Source organism: Macaca mulatta, chromosome 10 (assembly GCF_049350105.2).
Source record: "Macaca mulatta isolate MMU2019108-1 chromosome 10, T2T-MMU8v2.0, whole genome shotgun sequence".
Taxonomy (NCBI): Eukaryota; Metazoa; Chordata; class Mammalia; order Primates; family Cercopithecidae; genus Macaca; species Macaca mulatta.
In genome coordinates this window covers 1,473,249-1,496,133 of record NC_133415.1, presented here as the reverse complement: position 1 = coordinate 1,496,133, position 22,885 = coordinate 1,473,249, and the positions used below count along the sequence as shown (strand labels likewise).

The window sequence follows — 22,885 nt, the reverse complement described above, 5'->3', positions numbered from 1 at the left end:
CAGGAGGCCCTGGGTCGGCCTGGCCCCTGGTCGTTGAGGAGTATCCAGCTCTCCAGGCCCCTGCAGGTCCCCCCAGCGCCCGACACCAGCCCTCCAGGGTGCGCCTGGCTGTTGTCTCACTTCCAACCAGGCCAGCTCTGGGTGCCATGCAGCCCATCGTGAGCTGAGAGTGGAACTCGGGATCCTCGAGGCACCCCCTGCCCAGGCCTTTAGGGGAGGACCCAGCCACCAGGCATGTCAGGAAGGTCGGGTTTTCTCCGCCGATAAGGATCCCCACCTTTGGGACCATCGGAGGTCACACCACCCAGAAGGGAGAAAGTGAACGCAGGCCATAGGGCTTCCTGGAGGAGGGGACCCCGGGGAGCAGCACTCCAGCCAGCTAGATGCACGGGGATGGCATGTATGCACAGGCGTGTGAGTGCCAGCGTGCATTTAGCACCAGGGGAGGGAGGCCCAGACTCACAGCCTTGCCAAGCTAGACACCCTTAGCCCTAGGCCCCCAAGAGGGGCAGCAGCCCCGGCGGGCGGGAGAATCCAGGCCTGGCTGGTGGAGACAGACATTTCCACTTCAAGACCCACCAGGATCCCCCACCTGCCAGTCACCCAGGCCACGGCTGGCCACCAGCCACCCTGCTGGAACTGCGTGTCCTGAGTGTGGGCCTGAAAGGGATGGGGAGGCTCCTGCTCGTCCTTAGCTGCACTCCTGCCCCCACTGCCCCTCTGGGAAGCCCCTGGCTTCTAACATCCTGTCCAGCCAAAGACTTGCCAAGCACAGGCTCAGGCCTGGTCACCCCCAGCAGGGTAACCACAGGATGGCCAGGCCTCGGCCCCCCAGAGCTGCCTCCCTGAACTCTATCCCGGCCTGGGAAGACTGGTTCTTACACTGCTGGGCCTGGGGACCAAGTCTGTGGGCAGAACGGGCCCTCCAATGCCCAGGGCAGGCCTGGGGTTGTCCAGGCCTCCCAGGTCCCGCCTCCTCCTAGACCTGGCCTTGGTCTGAGCACCTGTTCTCTCCATGCAGGTACCTGGGCCTCTGAAATCCCCGCTGGTGGAGGAGGTGTTGGGTGGCCCGGGGTTGCCAGCACACCAGGTGGTAACCTCTGCCCCGGACCTCAGGCTACAGTGCCAGGCACCCAGAGTGCCAGGAGCCCACCACAGCCACAGTGACAGCCGGGCCGTGCATCTCAGGGTGCGCTTGTGCCAGCACAGAGCTCCTGACCCCATGATGCCCTGGGGGGTTGGGCCCGAAAAAAAGTGTCACTGCTCACAGGTCCCCCAGAAAACTCTGCTCCTTTGGGGCCAGAGATGCTGTGAGAAGTGGCCTTTTATTATATAAAACTGTTTTATGGCCGGGCGCGGTGGCTCAAGCCTGTAATCCCAGCACTTTGGGAGGCCGAGACGGGCGGATCACGAGGTCAAGAGATCGAGACCATCCTGGCTAACACGGTGAAACCCCGTCTCTACTAAAAAATACAAAAAACTAGCCGGGCGCGGTGGCGGGCGCCTGTAGTCCCAGCTACTCGGGAGGCTGAGGCCGGAGAATGGCGTGAACCCGGGAGGCGGAGCTTGCAGTGAGCTGAGATCCAGCCACTGCACTCCAGCCTGGGCGACAGAGCGAGACTCCGTCTCAAAAAAAAAAAAAAAAAAAAAAAAAAAAAAAAAAAAACTGTTTTATGCAGAATTTAAGACACACATGTGACCCTTCAGATGAAACCACAGCCCCAAACAGCTCCCTGATTTTAGCCTTGTAGGAGATCCTGGGGCAGAGGGAAACTGCTAAACCAGACCTGGATTCTAGACCCACCAGGAGGTCATAAATGTGTGTTGTTTTAAACCACTAAAATCTGGGGTCGTTTGTGACACAGCAAAGCAACAGGTCACCATCATGGTGTTGAAGGTGGGGCCAGCTGGGCTTGCTGGCTGACTCTGGAGGATGCCAGAGCGTTGACCTGAGCCCCTGGCAGGTGCGGCTGGCAGCACCGGGACAGGGACAACGAAGGCTGCAAGTTAAGAACTCTGTGCTGGGGCCGGACGCTGGCTCACGCCTGTAATCCCAGCACTGTGAGAGACTGAGGCTGACGAATCACCTGAGGTCAGGTTTGAGTTCAGTCTGCCCAACATGGTGAAACCCCGTCACTACCAAAAATACAAACATTAGCCAGGCATTGTGGTGGACGCCTGTAATCCCAGCTACTCAGAAGGCTGAGGTAGGAGAATCACTTGAACCCGGGAGGCGAAGGTTATAGTGAGCCAAGATCACACCACTGCACTCCAGCCTGGGCGACAGAGCGAGATTCCGTCTCAAAAAAAAAAAAAAGACTTTGGATAAATGTGTGTTATCCAACAACTTTGGATAACAGAGAACACCATGACAAGTTGACAAATGGATTACAGAAAAAAGAACGAGCTTCATACGTTAGCACCTATAATGTCATTTCATCCTGTATTTTGAACAATGAACCCTGAATTCTCATGTGTGCTGGGCTCTGCAAATCATGTGGCTGCTCCCAGCAGTCAGGAAAGAGAGTGGGACTCAGGGGAGGAGGCAGGACGAGCTGAGACCCAGGCCGCTTGTCCCGACCCTGACCAGGACAGCGTTCCAGCCTCCCCGTCTGCTCAGAATCCGCCCTGACCTGCCCCACACCCCTGCAGGCCCACAGGGGAGGGCAGAATTAGAGGGGACCAGTGCATAGGGACCTGGGGGTGCTGGCACTGAGGTCTCTGGGCCTGGGATGCTGACCCTCCCAGAGCCCTGAGCTGGGCCAGGACGAGGTCTTCCCATCAGACCTGCCTCTGGCTGAGGGGCTGGCCTGTCTCACAGATGAAAATACATTCTGAGGCCCAAAGGGGGCCCGGACTCTGACTTCGTGGCCCAGAGCCAGGCTCTCCCCGTAACCAGCAGGCTTCTTTACCCACACGCCACTGTCCACCCAAGCCCCGCAGGCAGGGACCCTTGGTTTTGGGTGGCCCTGAGCTTGGGATTTGTGGCTGGCTGTGTGGCCCCTCGGAGCCAGTCCTGCACACCCGCAGGCCCACACACGTACGCACTTGCACACAGCCACAGATTACACAGGCACCAGCTTCCTGGGAATCCATTTGTCATGCAAATGCCCCTCCTGGGGCCCCTCGCTTCCCCAGAGCTGTGTCTGTCCAGGGTGTGGCCCAGGCCCGCAGGATCCTGCGGTTTCCTGGACACAGCTATTGACAACTGACGGATGTCTCTCGAAAGAGGGCCCAGATCCACGTCCAGGCTGGTCTGGGACCCAATCCCTGCCCAGCGCGGGGGCTGCAGCCTCAAGGCCCAGTCTGGCCACTGCTGAGTCCACTGGGAGCCAAGTGTGGCTTCATTCCCTCGTGGCTTCTGGAGCACCAGTGGGGTGGGGGCCAGGCCTGTTTCCCCCTTTGGCTGCCTCCAAAGCAAGAAGGAGTGGCTCTCAGCTGCATGCCCACCGACAGGCCCAGGCTCCATTCCTGCTACAGCCCCTCTACGGCTCCCCAGCCCTTGGAGCTGAGCTTGTGAGAGCTGTCCCCTACACAGTGGGCTCCAGAGGCAGAGCTGTGGGCCTGCTCCCCACCCACCCAGAGTCCAACTGGGGCAGACCCAGGCATCCAGGCCGGCGGGGTGAGCCTGTGCCCGGGTTGGTCAGGCCCCCTGTGCTGGGGGTGGTCAGGCTCTGGGCCTAAGTGCTGTCGGGGGACAGGTGGCTGGGCCCTGGGACGCTGGCTGAGGGACAGACGCTCCCTCCTGTTCTCCGGGGCCAGTTGACCCTGGGGCAGCCCCCATGCCTGCTGTCCTGTCCCCGTCCTGTCCCCACACAGCCTGTGGGGCAGGCTCCAAGCACACATGGGGACCACAGGGGCAGGTGGTCCAGACAGTTCTCAAGGCAAAGCTGGGAACACTGTCCCATCCCTCTGGAGCCCATCTTGGTGAGGGGTTCCAGAGCCCTCAGTGGCCACCTCACAGGACTGGGCACCAGGCACTTCATGAGGTTGTCTACTTGGCCACAGCAGCCCTGCTGATGGAAGCCAGCCCTGGGCCCACTGCAGCCGAGCTGCCGGGGGCCTCAGTACCCAGAGCTTCCCCCAACGACCATCTCCTGCCCAGCCAGGCCCCAGACCCAGGGCAGCCTGCGGGACTCCTGGCCTCCACTCCTGCCACCTGAGTGTCTGTCTTACGTCTGTCCCACCCCTGCCCACAGGCAGCCGCAGCCCTGGACGGGCCTCAGCCCTGGGCTTTCTCAGGGCATCTGTGTTGGGGTGGGCAGGGCTACACTCTGGGGGTTCCCGTGGTCCCCTAGAGGGTGGGCTCAGCGGCATCAGCTGCCAGAGAGGCTGGCCGGCCCTCATGGCTCTTGACGGTATGTGCGAGAGTTTGCCTGGCGTGGTGGGGGGTGTTGCTGGCCAGGAACTTTCTTGTCATCGTCTTTCTTGGTGTCTGTCTCCCCTGGGTTCTCTGGATCCTGTCAAGCCTGTAGGCTGAGGGTATGCTGTCACCAGGTGGCAAGGTGTCTCAGGCACTCCCTCAGGGTGAGCAGTCAGCTCCTGCGCCTGCCAGGGCAGAGGTGTGGAGAGGAGGGAGCAGCTGCTGGTGCCGGAACCCACAGCAAACCCCCGGCCCTCCCGCCCTGCCCCCAACGCACCCCCGATGGCCTGGCGGAGCACCCCACCAGCCCAGGAAGAGGGCTCCCTTCCTCACCTGCCCAGGTCCCTGGGGGAGGGGCTGACCCTGTCCCCGCTGTCCCCCAGCCCTGGCTAGGGCTGTCCTCAGCACAGGTGGGGAAGGCAGGGCCCCACCACCCTCTCAGGGCCACAGGCCTGGGGCGGGCCAGAGGCTGGGTGAGGAGCCCTGGCAGGGCCCACCTGCAGTTCTCACTGGCACCTAGGAAGGGCCTCGGTAGGGACCAGGGCCAAACCCTGCCTGCCTGGCCTCTGCCCCAACCCAGACGTCCTGAGAAAGCCCAGGGCTGAGGCCCGTCCAGGGCTGCAGCTGCCTGTGGGCAGGGGTGGGGCAGACGCAGGACGGGCACTCAGGTGGTGGGAGTGGAGGCCCAGAGTACTGCAGGCTGCCCTGGGCCTGGGGCCTGGCTGGGCAGTCGAGGTGTCGCCAGCAGGGCTGGGCAGAGCGAGCCACTCTCCCCCATGGGGCTCCCTGGGTGGACCTCGCGGGGCGGTCAAGGGGGTGGCCAGGGCACTGGTGCCACACCCAGGCTGCAGCAGGGACAGCTCCACACAGAGGCCCATGGGCACTGGAACCCTTGGGCGTGTGCCCTGGCCTTGCAGCCACCCTCCCGGCTGGCCCCGCGCCACAGCCTCGTCCCAGGACACGGTGTGCAGCCGGGAACAGGGCGTGTATTTGCTCAGGGCGCCCAGGAGCTGTGGCCTGCAGGACAAGGGCCCATTGTGTGCCCAGTTGCCCCATGCCCGCGCCTGTTCACGCCCCTCGAACCCCATCCACATGGCTCCCCACACACGACACCCTCTGCCAACCCTGCTACCCGACTCTCTTGGCCTGTGCCCCCACCCTGCTCCTCCATGATCACCCCTGCCTGCGCCCCCCGCAGCCAGTCCCCGCCATGTTTCCTCACTTCCTTACCCTGACACCCCTCCACCCACCAGGACCCAGGTTCTTAGAGCAGAGGATCAGATTTCTGGCATCGCTGCCTGGGCCCCACAAATGTGGGATCTGGGCCTTGCTCATGGGTCTCTCTGCACTTAGTGGGCAGATCAGTGGCCCCTGCCCCTGGAGCAGAGCCCCCTCAACCGGCGGGGACACAGGCTTCCCACTGGAGGGGCCCTGGGGAGAGGTCCTTGGCTGGAGACGGCCGGTGGGGGAGGCGTCAGAAACTCCCCAGCAGGTCCAGTATGCTGGGGGCAGCCCAGGCCCAGGGCTGGGACCCTCTGCAGTGTGGGTCTCGCAGTGTCCCCCCGCTGGCCAGAGGTGAGCCCTCAGGTGCGGAGGGCACAGGCCGTGAGAGCTGCACCTGCCTGAGGGCCCCGGCTGTTGGACTTTCCACTCTAGAGGGGCTCAGGGGAGGTTCCAACACCGAGGGAACTGGACCTTCTGCACCCTCTGGGGGATGCAGGCCCTCAGGTCCGCCAGACAAGTCCGGCACAGCCACTGCAGGGCCTCACGTCAGGCATATCCCTCCCGCCCTGCAGTAGCATGGGGGGATTGGGGTCACCATTGACCACGAGGAAGCACAGAGGGGTGGGGGGATGTGGGGAACAAGGGTGGATAGCGGGGGAGGGGGCGGGCATGGGGCCTGGGCCAGGCTGTGTTATGGGGGAGTTTATGGGGGTGGTGGGGCCTGGGCTGGGCTGTGTTTGGGGGTGTTGGTCCTGGGCAGGGCTGTGTTATACAGCGGTGGGGGATTGTGGGGCCTGAGCAGGGCTGTGTTTGGGGGGCAGAGGGGTGTGGGGCCTGGGCCGGGCTATGTTTGGGGGTGCAGGGGGATGTGGGGCCTGGGCCGGGCTGTGTTGTCAGGAGTACACTGGCCAATGAGGGAGTTCTCTACCCAGCTAAGCGAGTAACTAGAAGGACTGGGCCCAGCCGCCTGCTGGAGCTGCCGGGGGTCGGGGGGCAGCCACCCTGTCAGGTCTGCTTCATGGCAACATGGAGGGTTTGCAGTAGCTTCTCCCAGGCCCTGTGGGCCGAGGGCCGATGAGTCCAGGGCAGAGCAGGACGGGCAGGCTGGGGGGCCCTAACAGCCAGAAGGGTCCCTTTCGAGGCCAGGCAGGGGCCGCTGCCTTTCCACAGTCCATCCGCCCACTCAGCCACATTTGGGGGTCTCCACCGACCGGGCTCCGCCCTCCACCCACTCCCCACCCCAGCTGTGACGTCTTCTTGTGCCAGCCTCACAGGGGCCTTAGGCTGCATGGCAGCGTTTGGCTCAAAAATGAGGAACCAAGGCTGGAGGTTACTGGGACGGGGGTGGGGAGGGTGGTAGGGGCTGAGGAAGGGCGTGGGGAGGCTAGAGGGGACTGAGAACCGGGGCTTGGAGTCTGGGAGGCTGAGGCCATGGGCGGGGAGCTGGGGGGCTGAGGATGGGGAAGCGAGCTGCGAGGCTGGATGGCTGAGGACGGGGGCGGGGAGGCTGAGGGGCTGAGGACAGCTTTCTGGCAGGCCTGACTGCCTGGGCCCCTCCTCGGGCCAAGGGCTGGCCAGGCAGAACCAGCCTGACCGGGTGCTGCGTGTGAGCCTGCGTCTGTCTGCGCACCTGTCACGTGTGCTGTGGACCGCGGCCAGGAGCAGCTGTGTGCGTCACAGCAGTGCCCTGTGGCAGGAGGTTGGGCGGGGCCCACCTGCTCGAGGCCCACCTGCCTGGCCTGGGCGGGGAGCAGGTGCCAGCAGCCAAGACTTCAGGGCTGGGTCCCAGGGGAGGGCAGAGCCAGGGCCCAGAGAGAGCCCCTCCACCTGTCTTCACAGGCCAGGATGCAGAGAGGGGTATCTGGGCACCGAGTGGAGGCTAAGAGAGGCGGGGAGGTCACCAGGCCCCATCAGGAGGCCAAATTTGGCCTGGGGTCTGGCCCTCGGTGGGTTAAGACTCAACTCCATACCTCCCACCCCCTGGCTGTGCCACCAACCTCAGCCCAAGGGTAGCTGACCAGTGCCCTCCACAGCCCTGAAACCCCAGGGCAGGGCCAATTGGAAGGCCCACCAGCTCCCGCTCACCTGTGGCTGGCTCCTGGCCAGGTCTCACTGAAGGGATCCATGCCCAGGCAGGCTGCTGAGTTGCCTCTGCTGGGAGCCAGGTGGGACCCAGGTGGGATTTCAGGACCACAGGCCCTCAACTGAGGCCCTCGTGCCCCTGCTCAGCCCAGCCCACCTCCCTTCCACCCACATCCTTTCAAGACTCAGCTCCTCCCGGTGCCCTAGGCCTGGCCAGTGGCAATGCTGGGGTGTGACCACAAGGCCCATTTCACAGCTGGGAAGGTGGGCTCAGAGTGGAGGCCCCACCAGGCCACAGACTCCAGTGAGGTGCCTCTGATCTGGGGGCTAAGTCAGCGAACAGGAAAGAGAGGCCGCCCGACTGAGGTGTGAGGAGCACCTGGGCCCAGAGGGTTGGCAACGGCAGCCCTCACTCCTGTCACTGGGAGGCCCGGCCCTGTCAGAGCTGACACAGAAGGGTGGGTTGCAGGCTGAGCTGGTTCTCTAGGGCCCAAGCCAGGCCTGGCACCCACAACCCTGAGGAAAAGGTCCTGCTGGGGCCCCAGCCACCCCTGACACCTGGTTGAGGCAGGGCGGTGGGGACAGGAGGGAGCTCTGGGCCTCCGAAGGGGCCCGGGCGCTGGATGGGGAATTTCCTGGAGGTGGAGGGGCCCAGCAAGAGTAAAAGTGCAGAATTCTTTCCATTCTCTGCATTTCTCTGAGATGACTCTGCAGTGTGTTGCCTGGAGGACCTGCGTGGTGTGTGTGTGTGTGTGTGTGTGTGTACGCGCGCGCACGCATGTGTGAACATGTGTGTGTGTGCCTGTGTGTGGTGTGTGTGCACGTGCCATGTGTGTGCACTTGTGTGTGGTTGTGTGTGTGTGCAGGTGTGTGTGCATGTGTGAACATGTGTGTGTGTGCCTGTGGTGTGTGTGTGTGCATGTGTGAACATGTGTGTGTGTGCCTGTGTGTGGTGTGTGCGCACGTGTGGTGTGTGTGCACTTGTGTGTGGTTTTGTGTGTGTGTGTGTGTGTGTGTGTGTGTGCAGCCTGGCCCTGGTGCCTCACCCCCACCTTTCCCCCAGGCGCGGCCCCGCTGTGCTAGCCGCTTGGCCCCCACAGGTCTGCACTGGGGAACCCTCATGGTCCCTCACGGAGCCCAGGGAAGGTAAGGAGGACCTGGATGGCGCCCAGATGCCTGCAGGGGAGAGCTCCACACAAGGGGTCTGTGAGGCCCTGCCCCAGCCCCAACGAGATTCAGATGCCCCACTGTGGGATGTGGGGACAGGCAGGTGACGTCCCGGGTCTCAGGCTCCCCATCTGGACAATGGACACGCGTGAGCAAGGACCCCAGGCAGAGCCGCAGTGCCCTCCTCCTGAGGGCTGAGAGGCCGCAGCACCCAGTGGGAGGAGGGGCCTGGGCACAGTGGGGTTGGCTCCAGAGTGGAGAGAAAAAGCTGCGGGAGCTGCACCCCCCAGCGAGGGGGCGGTGTGAACATGCCTTTGGGGGCGCCTGCCTGGCACGTGTGGCTGGCTGCATGCGCACATGCCCCCACGCTCACCTGGGAACAGGTGTGTACACAAACGCTTGCTCCCTGGGCCCTGACCTAGACTGACCCGCCGCTGGGACTGCCTGGACACCCTCCAGGCCAGACTGAGTCCTTCTCTGCTCCTCGGCCCTGGGCCACCCACAGCACTGCCGTAGGCTTGGGGCCAGCCAAAAGAGGACAGGGTGTTCAGGATGAGCTGAGCAGGCCCTGGGGCCTCCCCATGTCAGAGGCCACTCGGCTTCTGGGTACCTGCCCTCCCTTCCCCCTTCCTCCCCCCTCCTCCTCCCCCAAATGTCACTTCCCAGGAATAGGGAAGTGGGCCTGAGGCTGGAAAACAACTTGGCCACTTCTTCTGAGCATCACGCTCTGCCCGGGCTACTTCACGACCCCAGCTCAGGGGGGTCTGGGGGGACCCTGGACAGAGGTGGGGACAGGGCAGGGCCCCTGCCTGCCAGGCCTCAGTGGGTCCCTCTGGACTCTTGCAGCCTAGACCCAGGGGCAGTCCTGGGATCCACCTCCTTCGGCCACTCTGGCGCTCCTGTCCCCCCAACATGGTGAAGCAGGAAGGGCCTGGGAGGGCACAGCTCATGGGGGTTCCAGGAAGCAGCAGTGGGGCCAGGAAGGGCTGGCAGGCCCGGTCACTGCAGGCCCTGGACGTTGACATGGACACACCCACAGGTGCCCCTTCCTGGGTCCAGGAGCCCCGTCCTCTGCTCCTGCTGCATCCTGGGGTCGAAATGCCCCCGGGGCCTCTTAGTGGCCACTCAGGCTGGCCCTGGGGACAATCCTAGGAACAGACCCAGGTCCTTCTGGCAAAGGCTGCAGGAGGACAGTGTGGAAAGTCCCTGCAGAGCCACACAGGTACAGCCTGGAGGACATCGCTTCCTGGGGCTCGTCCGGCTGACTTGTCTCCAGCCCTGGCCCAGTGTCATGTCCAGGCGGTGGCTGCCAGGACCCGGCCCCTGAACACAGCCCGGGGGCCACTCCCAGCCGCCTGGAAAGGAAGAGATAGGCTTGCACGGGTGCCGTCCTTGTCTTTTCTCCACGAGCAGAACTTTGGGCCACATAGGTCCTTTCTCGGAACCACTGACTGCCCCCGACAAACCCAGGTGTGGGAGACTGTCTCCCCTCCCCCAGGCCCATTTCTGAGCCATTTGAAGAGGACATCCCAAGGGCCTGGGGTGCCCACTTGCCAGCTCCAAGCTGTGTGGATTCTGCCTGGGACTGGTAAGGATGGGCCAGACGGAGCCTGGCCCGACGCGGTCACCTGTGCTGCCCTGCTCTGTCCAAGTCCGAGCTGTCTGCGGGCAGAGCTCAAGCTCTGGCAGCAACACTCCAGTCTGAGTGCCCAGCTGGCCCAGCTGCCATTCACAGGCCTGAACTGCCCCCAAGTCCCTGTGCCTGGGAAGGCAGCTGCCCCCTCTGACAGGAGTGGGGATCCAGGAGCCCTGGAAGTGCGTGCGTCTCTGGGGTGGTGATGGCGTTCTGAGTCCGTGCTCTGAAGGAATGTTTGCTGGGATCAGGCCCTCTGGGGGATTCGAGCCCCTGGGACTCCATCTGCAGGTCCAGCTCCTCATGGCTGGACACGGGCTGGAGCAGCCCTTGGGCCATCCTTGGAAGCTTCAGGAACCCACCCAGGAAAATGTTCTCCCTGCTGCAGGCCCTGGGCTTCAGGCTCCTCGAAGCCCCCTGGGTGGCTCCAAACTGCAAGCCTGACTGGGGACCCACGGCGCCCTGTGGCACTGCAAGCCTGACTGGGGACCCATGGCGCCCTGTGGCCCCAGCCTGGCTCTGGGTGGGAGAGAGGCCCCACTCTCACCTCTGCACATTCTGAGACCCCTCAACGCCCTCCTGACCTCCTCCAGGGAGCCCCTGGGCGAGACCCACTGGGGAGCCAGACTCGGTTTGTGTGTGAGCCTGCAGCAGCTGCACAGACACCCTGGAGGAGGGCCAGACCCGGCTTCTGGCTCCTGGGGAACCCCCACCACCACCTCTCCTGAGTCTCCTCCTCATCAGAATGCTGGGGCCCAGAGCGAAGTGGCTGGGGCCTGTCCTGTCTGGGCACCAGGCAGAGGCCACCCAACTCCCCGAACCCTCCAAGGTCCTCAGCCTGGGCCTAGAGGCTGAGCCCTCGCAATGGGGTCAGATGCAAGCTGTTGAGGGCAACTCTGCCTCCCCAGCCCCGTGTGGACCAGGCCAGGAAAGGAGGAGCAAGGTGGGGCCCCCATGACCAGCTGTGACTCTGGGCCTGCAGGATTTCAGCAGGGAGCAGGCAGAACTGCCATGTGGCACGCTGGGCCCTGCCCGGCCACCTCATCCCAGCAGCCCTCCTCCCAGGGTCTCTGCCTGAAACCACAGGCTCCTCTACCGGGCGCCCACTGTGTGCTGTGGGATGTGCTCCTCGGTACGATGTCATCAGATGCTCCGCACACCCTCCACGGGCCTCTCCGAAAAGCGGGAGACTGAGCCTGGTAGAGCCTGGGGATGTGTCTGTGACTCTGGTCTGGGTCAGCAGAAGAGCAGGGACCCAGGCCAGGGTCCCAGGACGGTCCCAAAGGGCCACCAGGGAAGGGACTGCAGGGCCAAAGGCCAAGAGGTATGAGGTGGGCAGGGCTGTGGTCCAGACCGAAGGCCAGGGTGGCCTGTCCCTGGTCACAGGTCAGAGGTCCCAGGTGAGGAGGGGGCCCTGCACGCCTGCCCTGGTCCCTGGCCCAGGCCTCGGCCACACAGGCCATGCAGCTCCGGCTCAGGCTGAGCCATGGTCTGGGAGGTGGCAAGGCCACAGCGCTCCAGGTTGGTGGATCCAGTGAGGCTGGTGTGCTGAAGCCATAGTTCTCGCCATCACTGCAGCCCCCAGGCAGCCAACAGAGGCAGCCCCCTCCAGCCAGGTCTCAGCGTCTGCTCCACCCAGGACAGGATTCAGGCTAGGATGCTCCCACAGCATCCTCTGCGTTTGTGCAGGACTCTTTCTGCAGAGTCCAAGCAACGGATGCCAGGTGGCCATGCTCATTGGGGGCCCAGGCCCCAAGTGGCTTGTGGAATATAAATGATCTGTGCTGGTAGCAGGTGGGGGTAACCTGGTGGGAACAGCAGCCTCTCCAACACAGGCCAGGCCTCAGCTGAGGGGTAAAACTGGTGTCCTTCAGGCAGGGACAGAGGCTGGAAGAGGCAGCCACAGCAGCTGGGCTGGAGTTCGTGCAGGCCGCCCACCACCGGCTCCCAATGACTGGGTGCCACTCTCCACCCCAGGCCCAACCCTGGGATGCCTTTGGTGAAATGTTGCAAAATCCTGGCACAGCTCTGCTGGCTCCTATCTGCAGCGGGTAAGAGGCTGCGACGACCGAGAGTGGAGGCCAGAGGGGAAAGCGCCTCTCCGCAAGCATTGCCTGCCCCCGCCACTGCCCTGGGAGCACCCCGTCTTGGCCACTGCAGCCTGTGTGGGCTGGAAGATGGGGTGCAGCAGGTGCCTATCCCAAGCTGGGTACAGCTGGGGGAGTCCGGTCTGCGGGGAGATGACGCAGAGCTCCAGCCCAGGGCCTGGGGCAGCTATGCTGGGACATTGACTCTGGGTGACAGCAGGTGCTGGTGGGGGCCAGGTCCATGGGCTGGGGAGGGGGACCTGTACCCTGGTGGCCCAGGGGAGCCACAGAGGGTCCAAGGCAGGACCGCGAGGGGCTCACACTGGGAAAAAGACCAGGGTGGCCAAGGGGGCTCACACTGGGGCCTGGGATGAGGGTGGGAGTGGGCGGGTGGATCGGCCGGAGGGAGGTTTGGTAATGGGATAGGCCTCGGTAAGGGCTTGGGGGCAGGTGAGAGGACACCCTCTCCTCAGACATGGCCTGGGTTAGAAGGGCATCAGATACAGGCAGGACAAGGCCGAGTGACCCTGTGGGATAGGCAGGGGGCAACTGGAAAGAGGCTGATTAAGGAGGCCTTGGTCATTGGCTTGGAGACTGGGGGTGGACAGGATTCCCAGGGAAGGAGGGAAGAGGGGCGTGATGGGCCGGCGGGAGGCAGGGCAGTGGGGACACAGGCTGGGGGAGTGGGAATGGGGGTGCCCATGGAGCATGAACCCTGTTCACATTCCCCTTTGTGATGTCCCAGCTTTGAGGGGGTGTCTCTAAGTGTGAGTCTGTGTGTGCGTTTTTGTGAGTTGGTGCATTGAGCAGTGTCAGCATGCACGTGTGTGTGGGACACTGTAAGTGGCCCCGGCCACCTTCCATCCCACCTCCTCATCCTCCCGAATCCAGGCAGGCCAGCCTAGCTCAGGTCACCATGGCAAGAGCGTGACCCTCCCGCCAGTAGGCCAGGGCACCTGGGGGGACTCGCCGTGTCCACTGCAGAGTTTCCAGGTCAAGCAGTAGGAATGGGATGGCTCAGGGGCTGGGCTGGGGACTGGGGTGTGCAGACTCTCTGACAAGCTCTGCTCCACTCCCGTCCCTGCCCTGGGAAACACCTGCTCCAAGGATAGGCAGAGGCCCCGGCCCTGGGGCAAGGCTGCCCCTCTCAGCAGGATGGCCCAAGGGAAGGAGGTGCCCATGCCATGCTGGCCTGAGCTTCAGGTGGGGCAGGGGGGTGGGAGGACACAGGAAGGGGCCGGGCCAGGCCCTCTGCAGTCAGTACCCAGGCGGAGTGGCCCCCGAACCAAGACCCTGCCAAGCCCTCCTCCTGGCTCACCTCCTGTCTGCAGGAGCGGCCTCAGCTCTGGCCCATGGGCTGGGCCTGCCCGTGGGACCCACCGGATGGGCCGTCCAGGAACCAGGAAAAAACAGGCAGGGCTGGTGTCCTGCACTGCTGGGGACTTGGCCGGGGGTGGGGTGTTGATGGGACCTGCAGGAAAGGGGTGGCCCAGGGCAGAGGATGAGTAGGCCCTGAGGCCCCTCAGATTTTTCTTGCCCTGTGTGCAGAGCACAGATGCTCCACAGCCGAGATGACCTGTATCTGTTTGCCAAGCTGAGGAACAGGCTGGGTCGTGCCCAATGGCAGGGGAGGGACAGGACAAGTGAGCAGGGTCATCTGGGGTTACCGGGGACCCCAGCACTCCAACCAGATGTGGTGGCCTGGACCACAGTCTAAAAGAGGCCTCAATGTCAAACAGTCCCTGGGGAGAGTGAAGGGCTGGGGTCCACGCTGACCCCTCACGGAGCTCATTGTCAGTGCAAGGGTCCTTGCTGCACACACACACAAGTGCGTGTAACAGCAAATCTACAACATACACCAGTGTCTGGACAGATGTGGTTACAAAGATGTCACCCTTCAGGGAAAGGGCTGCCTCCTGCTCTGCCCTGCCCTCCACTCCAGGGTCAGGCTGCTGCACCCCCATGCAGGAGCCCTCCGGAGGCTTTCACAGAGGCCTGTGTGGCAGGAATCCCACCTGGAGGCCTGCAGGAACCTCCAGCACACCTGGAGTGAGCGGGAGGAGGGCTGTGGAGGGCGGGCACATCACGCTTTCTGAAGGAGCAGAAAGCTCTTAGTTAAGGGACATTTGAGGGGTTCAGAGCAAGACCCAGGGCCTAGGGAGAGCCAGGGTGGGGTGCCCGCCTGCCAGAGCCTGGTCGTCTACGGCCAGGATGAGTCAAGGAAGACTGGCCTGACATGTCAGGCTGAGGACCCCAGCCCCTCCAGACTGACATGAACCCAACTGTGGTGGTCTCCCCCTAGACCTACCATGCTCTCCAGCGTCCCTGCCCACCTCTGCTGCGTGTCCAGCACAGAAGAGGGTGGCCCCACTGGACCCTCAGGCAGGTCCCCGGGAGGACCACACGGGCAGCAGCCCTTCCTCCTTCACAGGTGCTGCGTGGATGCCGATGGAGGGGTAGGCTTGGGGCGTCATCCTACCAGGGATCTGATCTCGGGGGAGCCCTGCGCTGGGTGGGTGGTGGGTGGGGGAAAGGCTAACCCATCAGCCCCAACCCTGCCCTCGTACTGCGGGAGAGAATTGGACAGAGCTCCAGGAAGCAGGGGCTGGATCGGGAGAGGACTGGGGGACAGACAATGTCAGGATTGGCTTTGATCCTGAGGTAACAGGACCCAAGGGACAGGAAGAGATGAGCCAGGCAAGTGAGGAGCCCCCAGGAGCACAGGCACGGGCCCAGGCAGCAGGGGACGAAGTGAGCCCCAGAGATCGACCAGATGGCAGGTGGGCCTAGGCCAGTCCTGAGAGCGACAGCCTCAGAAGGGCTAAGCAGGGGAGAGGTGTGTGAGTGATCAGTGCAGGGACAGTGATGATAACTGTATAGAGGCGAGAGGTCAGACTTGGGGGAGGCTGGAAGCTCCGAGGCAGGTGTGTGTGCACGCTGACAGTCACACCAGACCTCCCCGGGATGTCTGCCATAATACTTAGACCGGCTGGGCCCTCAGGAGCCCCTGGGAACGCTTGGCAGTGCCAAGAGGACCAGCCCCTGGGCCCTCTGGCCCCCAACTCTCAACCCACTAGCCCTGGGGCTGGCAGGTGGCCACTCACGTCCTGGAGCCCTGAGCTGCTCTCAGGCCGGTGACCTTGGACCAATGTTGGCAATCTGGATTTGCACCAAACCACACAGGTGAGTCTGACTTCTGTACAGAGAGCACGGAAGGGGCACGACGGGGTGAAGTCCAGATGAGGGCAATGAGACCCTAGCTATTCAGGCCTTGAGTGCAGTTGTTGCAGCAATCAAGGTGGGCTCCCTGGTGGAGGTGGACAGCAGCTGCTAGAGAGCCCGGAGGGCAGCCAGGACTGTGTCAGACAGGCCACTCCAGGCACCGGCCACCAGGGCAGAGGTTCCAGGGAAGGCCCTCGGGCTGGGCTGCGGGCGTGAGGTCAGAGTCCAGGGTGAGGAGGAAACGTCTCCAGCCAGGTGCGCTCTCGGCCCTCGCCGGGCTGCGAGACTAGGGGCGCTGCCGCTGGGAGGGGTCCCAGAGGAGCCAGCGCCACCTCCCCGCGGCCGGCCGCGTGCGCGACGGGGAGCGCGGACAGCCAGGGACCCAGACTCGCAGCGTGTGTCACCTCGAGGCCGCGGGAGGATCGTAGGTCGCCTCCCGGACTCCCACGCCCCCAGGAACCCTGCTCGGGGCCAGCGGGTGACCTTCCTCGGCGCTGTTGAGGGTGGGGCCAGGGAACGGCTCACCCCGCCCTCGCCCCGCCCTCGCCCCGCCATTGGCTGGGGCGCCGGATTTCTTTTAAAACCCCGGCTTCCATTGGCTCGTGCGGCCCCTCCTCGCGCTGCCCGAGGCGCCACGGCCGCCACCCGCGCGGGAGCTGCGCGTGCGCGGAGTGCTTGAGTGAGCGCGGCGAGTGGACCGACGCGGCACGCCGTGCGCCTCCGCGGCTGCGCTACGACAACGAGTCCCGGAGCGGCCCCACGCCTGCCGCACCCGGCCCTCGCCCGCCCGGGGACAGGCGCCCGGCTGCCCCGCCGTCTCCCCCGCGAGCACCCGGCCGCCGCCGCCGCGAGGACCCCGGGCGGAAGGGGGCGGGGTCCCTGCTCGCCCCGCCCCCGCGGAGGGATACGCGGCGCCGCGGCCCAAAACCCCCGGGCGAGGCGGCCGGGGCGGGTGAGGCGCTCTGCCTGCTGCGCGTCTACGCGGTCCCCGCGGGCCTCCCGGGCCCACTGCGCCGCGCGGACCGCCTCGGGCTCGGACGGCCGGTGTTGCCGGCGCGCCGCCCGCCCGGATCGGCCGCGGCTTCGGCGCCTGGGGCTCGGGGCTCCGGGGAGGCCGCTGCCCGCGATGCTGCTCTCCAAGTTCGGCTCCCTGGCGCACCTCTGCGGGCCCGGCGGCGTGGACCACCTCCCAGTGAAGATCCTGCAGCCAGGTACGCGCGGGGCCGGCGGGGCCGGGGCCGGGGCGGGGACCGGGGGCACCCCGGGCCGCACCAACCCCGCCCGCGCCTCCCTGCAGCCAAGGCGGACAAGGAGAGCTTCGAGAAGGCGTACCAGGTGGGCGCCGTGCTGGGTAGCGGCGGTTTCGGCACGGTCTACGCGGGCAGCCGCATCGTCGACGGGCTCCCGGTGAGTCGGGCTGCCAGGCGGGCCCAGGGTTCTCGCGCGCCTCGCGCCTCACTCGGCCGGGCCTGACCTCCCGCTTCCCCCGTAGGTGGCCGTGAAGCACGTGGTGAAGGAGCGGGTGACCGAGTGGGGCAGCCTGGTAAGTTGGGGCGCGGGCGGCGGCGGCGGCGGCGGGGTCGGGCGCGGGGCTTTCGCTGACCGCCGTGTCCCCCAGGGCGGCGCGACCGTGCCCCTGGAGGTGGTGCTGCTGCGCAAGGTGGGCGCGGCGGGCGGCGCGCGCGGCGTCATCCGCCTGCTGGACTGGTTCGAGCGGCCCGACGGCTTCCTACTGGTGCTGGAGCGGCCCGATCCGGCGCAGGACCTCTTCGACTTCATCACGGAGCGCGGCGCCCTGGACGAGCCGCTGGCGCGCCGCTTCTTCGCTCAGGTGTTGGCAGCCGTGCGCCACTGCCACAGCTGCGGGGTCGTGCACCGCGACATCAAGGACGAAAACCTGCTGGTGGATCTGCGCTCCGGAGAGCTCAAACTCATCGACTTCGGCTCGGGCGCGCTGCTCAAGGACACGGTCTACACCGACTTCGACGGTGAGCGCGGGCGCGGGGCAGGGAACGTTCCGGGGGGCCGTGCCGGCGGGTTAACGCCTGCGGGGGGCGGCGCATGGAGGGGCTGGTGACTGTTGGGCGGCCGCGCGCACTGGGTCTGTTCTCGTGGGGGCAGCGGCCCACGCGCTGCCCTGGGGAGGACTGAGCGAGGGATCAAGAGAAGGATCGTGCTGGGTGGGGGCTAGGGGCGCGCTCAATATTTCTCCCTCCGCCGGGTTGGGGGTACGGGGCCTCCTGCCCCGGTGTGGGAAGCGCGTGACAAGCTTCCGGCCCGAGAGACCCCCGGCTGGGGGCAGTAGCGGAGGAGTCTCTGCAGGGCTTGTGCGTGACGCAGGGCGCAGCTGGGCTGAGTCTGTGCTGGGAGCCTGGAGGCCCCCGCGGCGTGATTGGAGTGGCGGGGCCTCCCCTGCGTGGGGGCGGGAGCTGCGTGTGTGCGGAGCGCGGGGGCGCCGCGGCAGAAATCCCCGCATTGCGGAGCTCGGGGAAGCCGGGGCTCCCCGCCCGCCCCTCCTTCTCCCTCCCCTCTCCCCCCGCCTGGTTCCCGCAGGCAGGCCTGGCGGTAAGGGACCCGCGGTGGCCCCGGGTAGCCTCATAGCGCATCTGTTTGTTGTGAAAGCTGAACCCTTGCTCATGTGACCTGCTCCTCCCCCGCGGCCCCTCCCCCAGCCCCCCCATCGCCTGCTGGGGTTTTTCCAGGGTGATGACGAGCAGGATTTTGAGGCCTGGCCCTGCTTCTTGTGACTCAGGCCAAGGAGTTAACCAGCAGGGCCCTCGCTGTCCGTTGAGCGGCTCTGCCCCTGTGGTGGGCGTGCTAAGCCCCGTTTCCCCTTAGGCACCCGAGTGTACAGTCCCCCGGAGTGGATCCGCTACCACCGCTACCACGGGCGCTCAGCCACCGTGTGGTCCCTGGGCGTGCTGCTCTACGACATGGTGTGCGGGGACATCCCCTTCGAGCAGGACGAGGAGATTCTCCGCGGCCGCCTGCTCTTCCGGAGGAGGGTCTCCCCAGGTGCGTGGGGGCTCGAGGCGGGGGTGGGGGCCTCGCCCTGCCCGGGACCTCCCTGACCTCTCCGCTCCGCACAGAGTGCCAGCAGCTGATCCGGTGGTGCCTGTCTCTGCGGCCCTCAGAGCGGCCGTCGCTGGACCAGATTGCGGCCCATCCCTGGATGTTGGGGGTTGACGGGGTCGCCCCGGATAGCTGTGACCTGCGGCTGTGCACCCTCGACCCTGATGACGCGGCCAGCACCACGTCCAGCAGCGAGAGCTTGTGAGGAGCTACACCTGACTGGGAGCTAGGGGACCACCTGCCTTGGCCAAACCTGGGACGCCCCCAGACCCTGACTTTCTCTTGCGTGGGCCGTCTCCTCCTGCGGAAGCAGTGACCTCTGACCCCTGGTGACCTTCCCTTTGAGTGCCTTTTGAACGCTGGTCCCGCGGGACTTGGTTTTCTCAAGCTCTGTCTGTCCAAAGACGCTCCAGTCGAGGTCCCGCCTGCCCTGGGTGGATACTTGAACCCCAGACGCCCCTCTGTGCTGCTCTGTCCGGAGGCCAGAGGGGCCTTCCATCTGCCTGCCGACCCGGAGCTCTTTCCGCCGGCGCAGGGTCCCCAGCCCGCCTCCTGCCCTCAGTCCTGCGGTGTGCGTCTGGGCACGTCCTGCACACACAATGCAAGTCCGGGCCTCTGGGCCCGCCCGCCCACGCGAGCCGTACCTGCCGCCAACTCTGTTATTTATGGTGTGACCCCCCTGGAGGTGCCCTCGGCCCACCGGGGCTATTTATTGTTTAATTTATTTGTTGAGGTTACTTCCTCTGAGCAGCCTGCCTCTCCCAGGCCCCAGGGGACAGTGGGGAGGCAGGGGAGGGGGTAGCTGTGGTCCAGGGACCCCAGGCCCTGATTCCTGTGCCTGGCGTCTGTCCTGGCCCCGCCTGTCAGAAGATGAACTTGTACAGTGGCTAATTTAAGGGGAGTGGGTGACCCCGACACTTCCAGGCACTGTGCCCGGGGTGCGGGTTTTAAATTATTGACTTTGTACAGTCCGCCTGTGGGCTCTGAAAGCTGGGGTGGGGCCAGAGCCTGAGCGTTTAATTTATTCAGCACCTGTGTTTCTGTGAATGCGGTGTGTGCGGCCATCGCAGATGGGGGTTCTTTCAGTTCAAAAGTGAGATGTCTGGAGATCATATTTTTTTATACAGGTATTTCAATTAAAATTTTTTTGTACATAGTAGATAATCCTGTATTTATTGGGCTGGGCATCCTGCGGGGAGAGAGGGGGTTCTGAGAAAGGGGCTTCTGGCTGTTGGGTGACCTGATGGCTTTCCTGTGGGGCTGCTAGTTTCGCCCACAGGGAAAATGGGGGAGGCCCAGCTGGGTGCCAGCCTCCCTAGTGCCAGAGGCTACTGCATGTGGCTTGTGGCCCACCCCACTACCCCATGCTGCACCCAGGGAGAGGAGCAGCTGGCTCCTGGGGTGCCTCTGGGAGGTGGACGCAGGGAGCAACCCCCACCAGTCAGGAGGTCATCCCTGGGTGGTCCCAGGAGGATCTCTGCAGCCCCTGCCCAGGGAGGCCTTGCCGGTGGGAATGACCAGATTTGTACCCTGGTTGGTGGAAACAGAGATGTATGGGGGTGGGGAGGGAGTCCATGCCACCTCAGACGGTGGCTGGGGGTTTTGAAGGATGAGGAGGAGTTTGCCAGGCACATGGGGTGGGAGTGTGTTCCGGGCAGTGCCAAGGACGTGTGGAGGACACGCGGGTGGGGTCTGGTGGAGGGTATCGGGGTGTTCAGTCATAGACCCTGGCCTGGCAGGTGTGTGGTGAGACAGTGGGTATGAACCAGATCCGGGTGTGGCAATGGGCCTGGCCACAATGTTCCTGGTGGGTAGAGGAGGCCTGGGTGGAGGGTCCCAGTGAGACTGTTCCCCCATCCCACCTCAGGGACCTCCTTCTGCTCAACTGCTAACCCCGTGCTGGGCTGTGGGGTGCCCCATGCTGGCAGTGGGCCTGCACCTGGGACATCACCCAGTCTGCCAAGCGCACCCACTCGGCTCTCTGGCTCCTGGAGCCCTGTCTGCCCCCTGCCTCCCATCTGCCCCTCCAAATAAGAGCCCCTGCCTAAGAGCCCCAGGCAGGCTGCAGAGCGGGACAGAAGATGTCCCAGGTCCAAGGCCAGAGGCTGCGGCAGAAACGGGAAGTTTGGGAAACTGAAACAGGAGAAAAGGAGTCACTCTTCCTCTGGAGAGCAGGCAGGGAAGAGAGGGCGTGGGTCGGGGGGGTTCCCGGCTCAGGTTGTGACTGTTCAGGGCATCAGCGGGTGTCTGTGGCCTCTGCTATGGAGGCCCAGGAGCGCCTGGAGGGCAGCTGCTCAGGCAGGTCCCTCGGGGCCCTCATCTCACCCTATAGCCTCAGCCCAGCAGGGGAAATGAGGAGGTGCCAGGAAGGATGCGCCACCAGTTCCCATAGACCTGGCCCAGCCGGCGTGCCCTGAGTCCAGCCTGGTCCAGTGAGGCTTTTCCCATTACCCCACCCCCCACCGCCAAAATAGGGCCCTCGGGCAGCAGCAGTCCCAGGCAGTTGCCGCCCACCTGCTCCCAGGCCAACTTCCATGGGCATTCCCCAGCCCCAGCTTCATCCAGGCAACGGCCCTCAACGCAGGTTGCTTTCGGGAAACTGAAGCCCAGAGAGGTAAGAACCTTGGGGAGACGTCAGAATAGGACTCTGGTCCCTCCCACTGCCGTGCCCCACACACTGCTGCTGAGGGCTGGCTGGGGACCCCTCTAAGGTGGCCAAGGCCTACAGGGTGGGGACATGGGCCAGGGCTCTGGGAATGGGTGCAGAGTGCTGGGCTGAGGCTCCCAGCGAGACAGCTCTGGCCTTCTAGCACAGGGGATGGTAGGCCTTTGGACAAAGCCCTGCACTCCCTGACTCAGGAGGAGACAGGGCCCAGCCAGCCTTGGGTCCATCCTCAGGCTCTCGGCCACAGGTCATCTGCCTGGCTGAGCACCGCGGCCCAGGGGTGGCGGGAGCTGGTGGAGGATGCCTGTGGGCCTTTTCTGACTCCTGGGGGGCCCACAGTGAGCTTCCAGAGACGTCTCTGAGAGCGCCATCCTGGTCCAGAGACAAGCAGAGCTCCAGAGCCCCAGCGCCAGGAATCAGCTCCCCCGTGGGCCCGGCCCACCACAGCTGCTTTGGCTCTGCTGGGCCACTTGACTTTGGGGGCAGGATGAGGGGAAAGGATTCAGGGCCTCCCCAACCCTTCTCTGGCCCCCTCCAGCCCCACCACGGCTGTCTGGGCTCCCTCACACCCTTCTCCTAGACGCTCCCTGCGGCTCTGGTAGGATCCAAGTGACCCTAGGCCTGGTTCCTCCCCCCGGTCCCCACCCTAGACCCTGAGGTCCGGCCCCTCCCTGGGGGTTGAAGCCCAGCAGAATCCACTGTGTTCCCGCGGGGCCTCTGTGGGCTCCTAGGCGGGATCTGGCTGGGGGTGCTCAGGCCCCTTCCCTATGGACTGGGACCCTCCCACCCTGCCTGGGAGCCTCCAGGGCTGCAGCACCTCTTAGCCACTCCGGTTGAGAGATGATGCATATCCCCAACCATGCTCACCCCTGCAGGGTGTACACCAACAGGTCTGGACCTGTTGCCTGCAGGATCTGGGACCAGAGTCCAGGTCAGAATCAGCCACCGCCCTGAGCCTCTCTCAGGGGAAGACGGGGCACCCAAGCACATCCATCCCAGGGCACCCTCCTCCTAGCTTGCAGACCTGGGCCTGCTTGGTTGCTTATGACCAGATGGGCGCCTGGCCTCTGAGGCTCAGTTTCCCCCACCTGGGTCATTCAGAGCTGGGTCCAGGTGACCCATCCCCAAGGGAGGCCCCTTGCTTGTTCATGGGGGAGCAAACCCTCACCCCAGCCATCCTGGCCGACATCTGGGGCATGGTGCCCCTGGGAGAGGCTTTTCTGCAGGGCCCTGGCCAGGAGGAGGGCAGTGGCCAGGCTGGAGGGGCAGGCCCTGCACCCGCCCTGCCCAGTCAGGCCTGACTGCCGGGAACCCTGGGGGCAGAGGCTGTTCGGTTGTGAAATGAAAGCTCACGTTTTCACCAGGGCTGC

At 64.8% G+C, this 22,885-nt stretch overlaps 1 protein-coding gene across 1 annotated transcript; it reads left to right on the top strand.

Annotated features, from left to right (window-relative positions):
• Positions 1–16,728: 16,728 nt before the first annotated feature.
• On the top strand, positions 16,729–20,007 carry PIM3 (Pim-3 proto-oncogene, serine/threonine kinase). Its single transcript, XM_015150605.3, has 6 exons — positions 16,729–16,989; positions 17,076–17,185; positions 17,271–17,321; positions 17,397–17,766; positions 18,617–18,793; positions 18,868–20,007. Exons 1-6 carry the CDS (start codon positions 16,905–16,907, stop codon positions 19,053–19,055), a joined length of 981 nt encoding a protein of 326 aa, XP_015006091.1. The 5' UTR covers positions 16,729–16,904; the 3' UTR covers positions 19,056–20,007.
• Positions 20,008–22,885: the final 2,878 nt, after the last annotated feature.

Bases quoted from the DNA above. Each gene is read 5' to 3' on its own strand.
- PIM3 (XM_015150605.3), top strand. From the start codon at position 16,905: ATGCTGCTCTCCAAGTTCGGCTCCCTGGCGCACCTCTGCGGGCCCGGC. The intron at 17,186-17,270 runs GTGAGTCGGGCT...CTTCCCCCGTAG, and splicing joins GCATCGTCGACGGGCTCCCG to GTGGCCGTGAAGCACGTGGT. The intron at 17,767-18,616 runs GTGAGCGCGGGC...GTTTCCCCTTAG, and splicing joins GGTCTACACCGACTTCGACG to GCACCCGAGTGTACAGTCCC.